The sequence below is a fragment of the Diceros bicornis genome, chromosome 33 (assembly GCF_020826845.1).
Source record: "Diceros bicornis minor isolate mBicDic1 chromosome 33, mDicBic1.mat.cur, whole genome shotgun sequence".
In the NCBI taxonomy this organism is placed as follows: Eukaryota; Metazoa; Chordata; class Mammalia; order Perissodactyla; family Rhinocerotidae; genus Diceros; species Diceros bicornis.
This window is the reverse complement of record NC_080772.1, coordinates 14,528,518-14,541,016: the sequence shown is the minus strand read 5'-3', so window position 1 is coordinate 14,541,016 and position 12,499 is coordinate 14,528,518. Positions and strand designations below refer to the sequence as shown.

The 12,499-nt window shown below is 38.0% G+C and overlaps 1 protein-coding gene across 3 annotated transcripts in view; it reads left to right on the top strand.

Annotated features, from left to right (window-relative positions):
* Nucleotides 1-12,499, top strand: part of ASPH (aspartate beta-hydroxylase) — a 216,116-nt gene that overhangs the window by 184,130 nt on the left and 19,487 nt on the right. For all 3 annotated transcript variants that reach the window (XM_058528764.1, XM_058528762.1, XM_058528763.1), the window contains one exon: nt 12,247-12,382. In XM_058528764.1, the coding sequence (XP_058384747.1) occupies nt 12,247-12,382 (136 nt within the window). The remainder of the gene's footprint in view (nt 1-12,246; nt 12,383-12,499) is intronic.

Genomic DNA, 12,499 nt, shown 5'->3' with positions numbered 1-12,499 from the left:
AGGGACCACAAACTGATTAGCTTAAACCTTAGAAAGTTACTATCTCAGAGTTCTGGAGGCTAGAAGTCCAAGATCAAGGTTTCAACAAGGTTGGTTCCTTCTGAGGGCTCTGGGAAAATCTGTCCCATCCCTCTCTCCTAGCTGTGGTGGTTTTCTGGCAATCTTTGGGGTTCCATGGCTTACAGATCTCTGCAATTATCTTCACATGGCACTCTGCCTGTTTGTATGTCTATCTCCAAATTTTCCCTTTTTATAAGGACACTAGTCATATAGGATTAGAGCCCACCCTAATGTCCTCGTTTTTACTTGATTACCTTTGTGAAGACCCTATCTCAAAACATGGTCACATTCTGAAGTACCTGGTGTTAGGACTTCAGTATATGAATTGGGGAGGGAGCGGTGCGGGGGAACACAATTTGACCCATAATAGATACTTAGGAATAAATTTTGCAAAGTAGTGCAAGACTTGTACATTGAAAACTACAAAACCTTATTGGAGGAAATTTAAAAACATCTAAATAAATGGAAGCACATCCCATGTTATGAATCAGAAAACTTAATATTGTTAAGTTAGCAATACTGCCCAAATTGATTTAAAGCTTCAATACAATCTCTGTCAAAATTCCACATGGCTCTTTTTTTTTTTTTTTCTTTTTACAAACGTTGACGAACTGATCCTAAAATTCATAAGAAAATACAAGGGACCCAGACTAGCCAAAACAATTTTGAAAAAGAACAAAGTTGGAGAACTCACACTTTCCAATTTCAAGACTTAGTACAAATCAACAGTAATCAAGGCAATGTGACACTGTCATAAGGATAGATATAGAGATCAGTGGAATAGAATTGAGACACAGAAATAAACCCTTACATTTATGATTAATTGATTTTTGACAAGGTGCCAAAACAATACCATGGGGATAGAATTGTCTTTTCACAAATGATGCTGGAACAACAGGATATTTATATGCAAAAGAATGAAGTTACCTCATAAACAAAAACAAACTCAAAATGGAAGTACATCTAAATGTAAGAGACAGAACTATAAAACTCTTAAAAGAAAACATAGAAGTAAGTCACCGTAACATTGAGTTAGACAATGTTTTTTTTTAGATATGACACCAAAAGCACAAGTGACAAAAGACAAAATAAATTGGATTTCATCAAAACTTAAACTTCTGTGCTTCAGAGGACACAATTGATAAAGTGAAAATAAAATCCAGAATGAGAGGTAATATTTGCAAGTCGTGTATCTGACAAGGAACTTATATCCAGAATAGAAGAACTCTGATAATTCAATAATACAGAGACAAGTAACTCAGTTAAAAAATGGTAAAAGGATTTGAATAGACATTTATTCAAAGAAGATATATGAATGGCCAAGAAGCATATGAAAAGATGCTCAACATCATTCATCATTAGGGAAATGCAAATCAAAACCACAGGGTGATACCACTTAACATGCATTAGGATGGCTATAACAAAAAAGATGAACATTAAGTTTTGGCAAGTATGTGCAGAGATTGGAACCCTCAGCTGTTGCTGGTGAAAATGTAAAGTGGTACAGCCATTTTGGAAAATAGTTTGGCAGTTCCTCAAAAAGTTAAACATACAGTAATTATATGGCCTACCAGTTCTACTCCTAGATATATACCAAGAGAAATTAAAGCATATTTTCATACAAAAATGTGTATGAATGTTCATAGTAGCATTGCTCATAATAACAGAAAAGTGGGAACAACCCAAATGGCTGTCTAAATGATGGATGAATGAATGAACAAGATGTGGTATATCTACACAATGGAAAAGAAAGGAAATGAAGTACTGATACATGGTACAACATGGATAAACCTTGAAAACATTATGCCAAGTGAAAGAAACCAGTCACAAAAGACCACATATTACATGATTCTATTTATACGAACTGTCGGATTAGGCAAATCCATAGAGACAAAAAGTAGATTAGTGATAGCCAAGGACTAAGGAGGTGGGGTGGGGAATGTGACTGCTAATGTGTACAGTGTTACTTTTTGGCATGATGAAAATGTTGTAAAATTAGATAGTGTTGATGGTTGCACAACTCTGTGAATACATTAAAAACCACCAAATTGTAAAAGCAAATTGAGTGAATTTTATGGTATATGAGTTATATTTCAATAAATCTGTTAACAATGGGAGACAGTGATAATATATTGTACTTCAAGTATGTTAAAAATAAATAAGTTTCTGGGGGTTGATGAAGAACACCTAATTTACTCATCAGTGAGGCAGTATAGTGAAGCACTTTAGAGCATCAGCTCCATAGCCACATTGCCTGGTTTTGTTTTTTGGTCTGTTCCTCACCAGCTATGTGACATCAAGCCACACTTTGTGTTTTGATTTCTTTATCTGTAAAGTGCCTATGGACATATGGAACTACGTTCCATAGTTGTTCAGAAGACTTAGTAAGTAGGAAGAGCTCAGTAAATATTAGTTGTTGTTATTATCGTGATTTATAATTTTATTATCTTTTCATAGGAAAATATTTTCTAGTGTCTAAAGAATAACTTAGAAAGCCAATTTTGAATTATGTATTACTGAAATAATAATATAGCACCTATCATCTATTAAATACCTCCTATTTGCAGTCAATGTTACCAAACCAGGCCCGTTTTACCTGCCGTGTGGTATGCCAATCACCTAGACAATGAGTTTTGCAGCAGAGAAAGGGTTTATTCACAAGGCAGCCAAGCGAGCAGGTGGGAGAACAAATGTCAAATCCACCTCACTGAAAATGGGGATTAGGGTTATTTATGGAATAAAGGGGCAGGGTGGTCTGAAGGGTGCAGATAGATGATTGGAGGTAAGGAAAAATAAGATAATTAATGACTTGCGCAAACGTAGTCAAGCTTCGTGGCTCTTCGTAGGACACATATTCACAAAATGGTGGTGTTAGCATGATCTGAGTAGAGTTTTCGGCCCCCTATTGTCAAAGAGTCACCTGTCAGACACTCTCAAAGGCCCAGTTGATGGGTTGGTGGTCTCAACCCATTTGGACTGGACAAGGAGTTGACTCTCAATTCCTGAAAAACGACTTGAGCACCCATTATCATGGTGACCCAAGTGTCAGAGATGTTCTCTGTAAGGAACCTAGTGGGAGTCTGATAATATATTGCTTATCTACGTGACTTTTAAGAATAAGCAGCACAGCTAACAATGGGCGGGCAAATACTAAAGGCTACAATTAATAACTGCCTGGAAAAAAAACTTTAGTTACTAGCTACCTAATCGCTAATGGCTATCTGGCCACTGGCTTCATCAATGTGCTTAGCACTTTTGTATATAATACTTCTAATCTTTACAACAATTCTGCAAGATAGGTATTATTGTGCCCACTATATATGAGTAAAGTAAGGAGCAGAGAAATTAAGAAATTTGCCCAAGGTCCCATATTTAGTGGTGACAGGGCAGAGATTTGATCTGAGGTCTCCTTGTCCTCAAAGTCCATTCCTTTGCTGGTACCCCACTACTCCCTCAAAGTTACTGATGTCTGCTCTTATGTCTCAGGTCCTTCTACTTTTTGCCAATCAAGTGTTTATTTCAAATTCTATTACGCTGGGCCTTTTAATTTCAGCCCTGCCTGTTTTAAGCTCTACTTCATTTAAAGAAGAGCAAAGCCTGAGCCTTAATCTCAAAGTCCCCAGAAACATGGAATCTCCGAGTGCGTAACATCTTGTGTTTCAAACTCGGTGCTTTGTGATTGTAAAGTTAGCTTTACTTTGCTAACTCCCTTTATTTGCAGAAATGTTAATATCATATCTGGTTATGACTTAAAAAAAAAAAAAAGTAATTTCAAGGAGACCACTTGCCGATAATGACTGTGACAAGAGAGAGCCTGCTGTGGTAGGAAACCAGGGCCCATGACCATTTAGTTGACACTTGCACAAAATTTTCTTCCATTTTCAAATTACAGATTGTAATATATGGATTATAGATCATCACCCAGGCATTAACATCTTAAAGTGGAAACCTTCTAGATCTGGTATCTGCCGTGTTAGGCCAAAATCCTTTTAGGATAATTACCCAGACTCTGGCCCTAAGGTGACAATTAACTACCATAGATAGCACGTTTTCATTTAAATTATTCTCATTGTGTGTTCCAGTGAAATGTAGAGTGCAATTTTCCTGAAGGCATGGGACAATGTTCAGGAAAATGCATCATCTGTGTTTTTCTCTTTTGTTGAATTCTCATTGTTCCTCCTCATTGTGTAGTTTACAATTTGGCAATTCTGTGTACTGGGGGTGTTAAGAGGTTATGCAGCTCAGTGAAAAAATTTAGAGAAAAATGTTCCAACAGAGTTTTCTCTTTTAGGTATATTTTCATTAAAATTGAGTGGGTTGCTGCCCAAATCACAAATATCAAAGCACTAAGGTGCCTTGGGGGTATTTAACATAGAAATTGAAACAAAAATGGATTAAAGTCTTTGCTGGGTTATAAATAGAAAAGAACTCTTTTAACCAGAGAAAAGCTACCATACCCTAAGAATTTTGCTTTTCTCTTGTTGTGATTAGCTTTTTGATCCACATTATTCCATGGCTAATTTAGATGTAAACATGCATGCATAGAAACCACTGTAGTCACATTGAAAACACAACAGCCAATAGCAACTGAAAACTATATTTAAAATACCCCTTTTGGATTTGTTTTTCCTGCTAGCTCACTCTTTGCATTCATCACTGGAAAAAAGGAAAACTATTGCATCCTTTTTCTGAGTTTTTTAGAGCAACTGCTCTGATGTAAACAAATAGCATTACAGATAAGTTTTCCTTTCTTCATGCTGTGGTTTTGTTACAGTTGGACGAGTGCCCAGTAATATTTTGCCAGTGTTGTGACACAGTGTGTAAGAATGATTGATTAGAATGATGTTCTCTCTGTCATTTTCCTTCAGACTGTGGCTTTTATTAATTAAGAAATCCATTGTGTATGAATAACGTCACCCGGACAAAAGTAAGACTTAAATAGTAATACATTAGTGGTTCAGCATTTCTATCTGTGCAATTAAATATTTGAATGTTTTCACTGAATGACTTTTGAAATGAAAGGGATTGAGAAAGAAGCAAAAATGTCAGAGTTATAGTGGAATTAAGCTGTAAATTAAGAGGATTAGCAGTTACATAGAAAAGTGAGTATCGTAGTATAAAGAAGTGCTGATAGCAATTCCTTAAAATTAACATGATAGTCTTATCCTATTTTTCTAAGTCAAACTTGAAACTTTTTGGATTTCAATGATATTTTCACTAAAAATGACAACAAAATGACAATGGGAGTAAGAGAACTCAGGGAATTTGAGGACTATGTGATTTAAAAGGGACTCTACAATTAGAAGCAGCTTGGTTTTGCCCTCAGCTCCCGCAGTTCTTGGGCAAGTCATTTCTGAGCCTCAGTTTCTTTACCTCTAAATTCCAAATAATTATCTCAGTTCTTCCTCTCCTACGAGGTTTTAGTAAGACTCAAAAACAAAACACAACACAGCAAAAACCCACCATCATGGGTTTTCCTGTGCGTGTTTAAATGTGAGCCCATAATAAATTGAGTCAATACTCTGCTAAGGTTATAGGACTGCATATGGTGCCAATGATGACAACAGAACAAAAGAATAAAATATTTGATAGTCTTTGAATTATTTCATACTAAAAAGTTTTCTTTCTCAAAGTGAAATCGGTGAGTTTTCAGTATTTGTTAATGTAAAAAAATGCCTAAAAATTGGCTTTATCTGTGACTCTCTTTGGGGACTCACACAGTACAGTGTTTGCTATTTCAGAATAATTACAAACTGTACCTGTAGGTTGGTGCTCTATTTGCAGTTCCAGAATTTTTAATTGAGTAAGTCATGATCTATGTCTTAATATACATACACACAGATGGATGTCTTAAATATAAATATGCACATACACATTATAGATTATTTATTTATCTGTTTATCAAGTGATTTATATAATATATACACAGAAGCCTCCCCATTGGACTTTAAGCCCCTTGAGATTAGAGACTCTGGGATTTTTGCTCATGGCCGTAGCTCCCTCAGCACATAGCTCAGTGCATATTCCCAGCAGGCAGAGCAGGGAAATGACAATGGTACCTTGTCTCCCCTTTTACCCTCCTCTGACTGAGGCTGTTGGCCGGCCTCCCTGGCCCTCTGAGCTCGGGTATGAGGAATGTGGGTCTCCTTTGCCCTCCGAGTCCTTGAAGCCCTCAGGCTGGATGTTTCTCCCGACAACCTGGAATGTCTTTTCTCCTTTCTCCGAGGAAAAGACACCCTTTTTCTCCCACTCTCTAGAAATATCAAAATTCAGTTCCCCAAGACTCTTCTCTTGCCTGATGCTGGGTGCCTAATGTTATCCTTTTCCTTCAGTGAAGATGATGAGAAACTGAATATACAAATGGACAATGGCCAGGCCATGTGTCAAGATATAACCTTGACCCACAACCTTAGCAAACTGCCTGGGAAAACAACCCCTGCAATAACCAGCCCAGGAAGGCAGCCTGCTGTCAGTCAGACTTGCAGGAAGCCAGATTGCTGCCTCTAATGACAATCCAAGAAGCTAAACAATAACTTTTGTAACAATCAGCCCAAAATGGCCAGGACTTGATGAATAACTGACAGCTTCCTTAATTTTTGTCCCCACTGTGTACTTAGGACCAACCAGAGAAAGCCATTTATGCTCCCCTAACCAATCACATAGGACGCCCACTTCTAGCCAGCCCACCTACAGCTTCTCCATGCCACAGCCCCCCATCAGGGCACGCCTGAAGCCTTCCCTTTTTCCACTATAAAGCTTGCCCACTTCTCTGCCGAAACACACAGGATGGTGGCTGACTCCCTGGCTGCAGCAAACTCTGAATAAATAGCCTTTGTTCTTCCGTTGGTTGGTCTTTGTTTATTCCCACAAAAGCAAATATCAGATGTTTTCTTTTCTTTATATTCAAACTTGAAAAACAGGAAATCTGATAAAATTGCATTAGGACCAGCGAGAGATTGCTCCTTTAATGCTACTAATTTCCTCAGAGAGTTTATTAAAATTATTGCAAAGAGAGTTTGCTGTGAAAGCATTACACTCACTCTGGTGTTTGTTCTGATTTCATAACTTCAGCTCAGCGCTCAGGGGGTTGCCTGCCACCCCCGGGGTATTCTTTCCTAGGCAAAGCACACTACTACCCATGTTTTATCATCACGGTGTAAAGTATGGGCAGGCTTTGGCTAATGTTTAAGCTGATTTTCTCTCTTAAAAATTAGATATGTAATTTCTAAAATAATTAACTCTAACAAGCATGTTCATAGCCAATTAAATAAAATTTGGTATACATTGTACCAATGCACCATTGTTATCAATTCATTCTAACTCCAATTTAATGCGTAAACTTTACCTAGAATAGTCTTTGAATACATGCCTTGTCTGAATTTAGAGTCACAACCTTTCAAGGTACATACACATCTCTGGGAATTCTTAACTGCCAACGTCTGTGTTTTCTCAATGCCCTCTTTTAAATACCTGATCACACACAGTTCCTCACCTAATCTTGCTCATGTTAATCTTAGCTCTAAGAGTTCTTGTATTTTGTTTTTTCCACATGTTAAAATTATAGTTCTTCTTGCCTTTTTCCATAACTGTGTTTTATTTTGCTTCTATAAATTTACTTATTCCCATGTCAATATGAATTTATTCCTCATCTCCTTCCACCTGCTATTTGCTTTCTTAGCTGAAGCTAGTGCTAACTTGAATCTGCATTCGTGTTGTGGGTTGATTGTGTCCCCCCAAAATTCATGTGTTGAAGCCCTAACCCCTTCCCACCAGGATCTCAGAATGTGACTGTATTTGGAGATAGGGCCTTTAAAGAGGTAGTTAACTTAAAATGAGGCTATTAGAGTAGGCCCTAATCCAATATGACTAGTGTCCTTATAAGAAAAGGAAATTTGGACACGCAGAGGGGCGTGTGCACGCACAGAGGAAAGACCACGTGAGGACATAGAGAGAAGATGGCCATCTGCAAGCCAAAGAGAGAGGCTGAAAAGAAACCAAACCTGCCGACACCTTGATCTTGGACTTCCAACCTCCAGAACTGTGAGAAAATAAATTTCTGTTGTTTAAGTCACCCAGTCTGTGGTATTTTGTTATGGCAGCGGTGGCAAACTAATAACCATTAGTGAAGAAATTTCCCTTACTTAGCAATCTGCAAGGTTTACTAACTACCTCAACAAAAATGTTTCTCTGAACGGTCCTATTTTCCTGCGTAGAAGAAATATTTAAAGCTCTGGTAGATGAATTTTGTTTGATTAGTACAAAATTAAAGTGATTTTATGTCAAGCTTCAAGCATCGTAATCAATTTCATTGTCATCTGAGCGCATCATGGAATCGGGGGTATGCCAACCAAGTGATGCAAGGAAACTGTATAGGCCAAGAGGTGAAAAGAAGTTAGGTTGACAATAAATCAATATATGGATTAGCAGAGTTTGATTTAAAATATAAAATTTGATGCTGAGAATTTTTTCTTACTTCTCTTCACGCTGTCACATGAAATATTACCTTGAGTTCGGTGATCTTTTGAAGACACATTTGAGAGACTAATAAAGAGCTTTGCAAACCAGTAGGATTTTATTTCTAAACTTCCCTAGATGGTTAGATTACACATTACATGGTCCCTCTAGTCTAAGAGAAAAGAAGGTAAACAGTTAAAAATAATCAACTGTTAGAGATGTATATAAAATATGAGTGAGAAAGGATCAAGCAAAACTGAACACACATATTTAACACCTCCCACGTGAACCTTAAATGACAATGAAAAGATAAAAATGGTATAAACCTACAAGAAAAACATGAGGGAGGAGGGAGACAATAACAGATGAACAATGTCAGCATGGTTTTTTGAAAATGGAAAAGACAAGTATCTGACTTGGCAGATCAAAGAAATCTGAAACCGAGTAAGTGACTGCAGAGGGGCTTCCAAAGAGAAGGAATTTAAGGCGCCTGGTACTACAGCAACTCTAGAAACTGCGTGGCCTCCAAGGATAGGGCCCGTTCGTACTGACGCTTTATGGTGCCCAGTGAAAAAACGGGCTTGATGCTGCACCCGACAGTGAGGCCTGTCCGTCATAGGCCTCGCCCTTTCACCCAGAGCTTCCCATCACTACCTCAGTTTTATTGGACTAACAGTCAAGGATCACCAGACACTGGAGAGACCCATCAACATGAAAGGAGATACAGAACACAACAAACCAAAAGAGTGCTGTAGCTCCGGGGAAATAGAAAATGCGAGGAACAAATGCCAACTTAAAATAATATCTCTTAAGATCCTCAGGGCAATAAGAGAAGATAGTGTCTCCACGGGAAAAGAATAGGATACTATACAGAGGAACAATCAAAGACTCAAACACGTTCTCAGAAATGAAAAAAATATGATTTGCAAAAAAAGAATTTAATAACAATATTGGAAGCTAAGTCAAAGATATCTCCCAGAGGGAAAAACAAAAGACAAGGATGGAAAATAGAAAAGTTAGGAAAATTAGAGGCTCACTTTAACGTGTCCAACATACAAACAAAAGGAGTTCCAGAAAGAATAGGGAAAAAATGGAGAGGAAATTATTAGACAAATAATACTAGATAGTCTAAAATTAAAAAATGTGTTTCCATGTTGAAGGGACCACTGAGTGTCCAGCACGTACACTAAGGCACATTTCCATAAAACTTCAGAAAACCAGAAATAAAGAGAAGATCTTAAAATCCTCATCATTATCATCATAGTTGTATTTATATATAGCACAGGTCTTTTTAGCACATTTGATCTTAGAGACTCTTGAGGGAAGTTGTAGTATTTTATCCTCTTTATAAATGAGGAACCTAAGGCACAGAGTGGTTAAGTAACTTGCTTGATATAACACAGCTAGTAAGTGGCAGAGTCAGATTTCCAAACCAGGCACTCTGGCTCCAGATTTTATAGCCCTAACCACTACACTATACTGACTTTTATAAAGCTTCTAGGGGGAACAAAGAAAAAAACAGGAATTCAAAAGGTATCAGATTTTCCAACAGTAACACTTAGTTATAATGCAAGGGAGCAATGCTTTCAAAATTCTCAGGAGAAATTATTTACTATGTAGAATTCTGTACATAGCCAAGCCTTCAGTCAAGTGTCAGAATGGCTTCAGATATTTTCAGAAATTCGATTTTATCTGTGCTGTGTCCTTTCTCAGGAACAACTAGAATCCAATAATTAGGGAGCCCCAAACCCAGCAGAGGCCAAGGGAAGTTTTCTGGTGACAGATGGCTGCTGCTTCAGAAGAAGAGAGAAAGAAAGAAAGAAAGAAATAGCTTATATGATGTTTTTGGCAAAGGGTAGAATAGTATCGAGATTTTTTAGCCCTCTTTCAGTGCTATAAAGAAGAAACAGTGATAAGTGCCACCATGGAAAACAATATGGAGGTTCCTCAAAAGATTAAAAATAGAACTACCAGATGGCCCCACAATCCCACTTCTGAGTATATAACAGCAAAAAAAAATCATAAGATTCAAAATAAAATATTGAAGAGATATCTGTACTTTCTTATTCATTGCACCATTATTCACAATAACCAAGATATGGAAACAACCTAAGTGTCCATCAATGAATGAATGGATAAAGAAGATGTGAGATACACATACACACTGGAATATCATTCAGCCATGAGAAAGGAAGTCTTGCCATTTGTAACAACATGGATGGACCTTGAGGGCATTACACTAAGTGAGATGAGCCAGACACAGAAAGACAAATACTCTGTGGTATCACATGTGGACTCTACTAAAAAAAATGAAAGTCGACTCACAGAAACAAAGAGTGGAAAAGTGGTTGCCGGGGGGTGAGGGAAATAGGGAGAGGTTGGTAAAGGGTACAAACTTTCAGCTATAAGATAAATAAAGTCTGAGACTCTAATGTGGAACATGATGACTATAGCTGATAACTCTATTATGTAATTGAAATTTGCTAAGAGAGTAGAACTTAAATGTTCCTACCAAAAAAGAAAAGATAAATATGTGAGGTGATTAATGTGTTAACCAGATGAGGGGATTCCTTTCACAATGTGTATATATATATCAAATCACCACAATATACACCTCAAATATCTTTTAATTTTATGTCAGTTATACCTCAATAAAGCTGAAATTAAAGAAAGAAATAGACCAACAGATTCAAAGAAATAAGGGGAAAAAAGAAGTGTAAAATCAATATCTAATCTTAAAATCTCTCTCTTACCCTAGGATATTTTAATAAACCTAATGTCACACAATATAAAAAGTGTTCCCTGAATTTGACTGAAGTTGGCACCGTTTTTTTTTTCCTTTGGTGAGAAAGATTGGTCCTGAGCTAACATCTGTGCCAGTCTTCCTCTATTTTGTATATGGGTCGTCACCACAGCATGGCCGCTGACGAGTGGTGTAGGTCTGCACCCGGAAACCGAACCCAGGCCGCCAAAGCGGAGCGGGCTGAACTTGATCACTAGGCCACAGGGCCAACCCCTGGCACCATGTTTTCACACAAATCTCCGAGGGTCTCTGTCTCTCATGGAGTCCCCTGCCTGTGCAGTCTTCCTGGCTCCTTATCATTTTTCCCACATTGAGTCAAATTCATAAAGCACGGGTTGGTAAAAACCCTTGACACATTATTTTATGCTTTGCTCTACCCAATAATTGGTCATCGTGCCTTCGCTTGACTAATTCAAAGATAGAGGGGCCAGCCCTGTGGCGTAGTGGTTAAGTGCACGCGCTCCGCTGCTGGCGGCCCGGGTTCCGATCCCAGGTGCACACTGATGCACTGCTGGTCAGGCCGTGTGTGGCGGCGTCTCATATAAAGTGGAGGAAGATGGGCACGGATGTTAGCTCAGGGCCAGTCTTCCTCAGCAAAAATAAATATATAAATAAATAAGTAAATAAATAAATAACTGTTAGGCAAACCTAAACACAAGTAATAGAGGGAATTATTCTCTGAGGTTCCTAGAAATTATTGAAATGTTTATGCTGCAGAGGCATTTGGTTATGAAAAATAATATTAGGTTTTTTTTTTTTTTTTACACCCTTGACAAGAGGTCCTAGAAGAAATTGAAATAAACAATCTAGATGAAAACAAAAATTTCATTGCTTTATTAATCAGACAAACAAACAAAAAGCTGAGGGTCATTATTAGGTGTTCTACCATGCATATTTTCAGTCCAGTAAAACCAGAATCTTCCCTATAGTCCTTAGAGAGAAACTGGAAGTTAATCCGCGATGAAGGCGTTGCCGTGATGGATCAAGCCAAAGGCCTCTTCCTGCCTGAAGATGAAAACCTGAGGGAGAAGGGCGACTGGAGCCAGTTTACACTGTGGCAGCAAGGTGAGCTCCTGCCTTCTAGATTGTTCTCTGCAGCCCGCTGGGAAGTGGGCACAAATCTTCTCGTGATAGTTTCCAGAGCCAGGACTCCCGGCTTAAAGGAAATTGCTTGGAAACCTA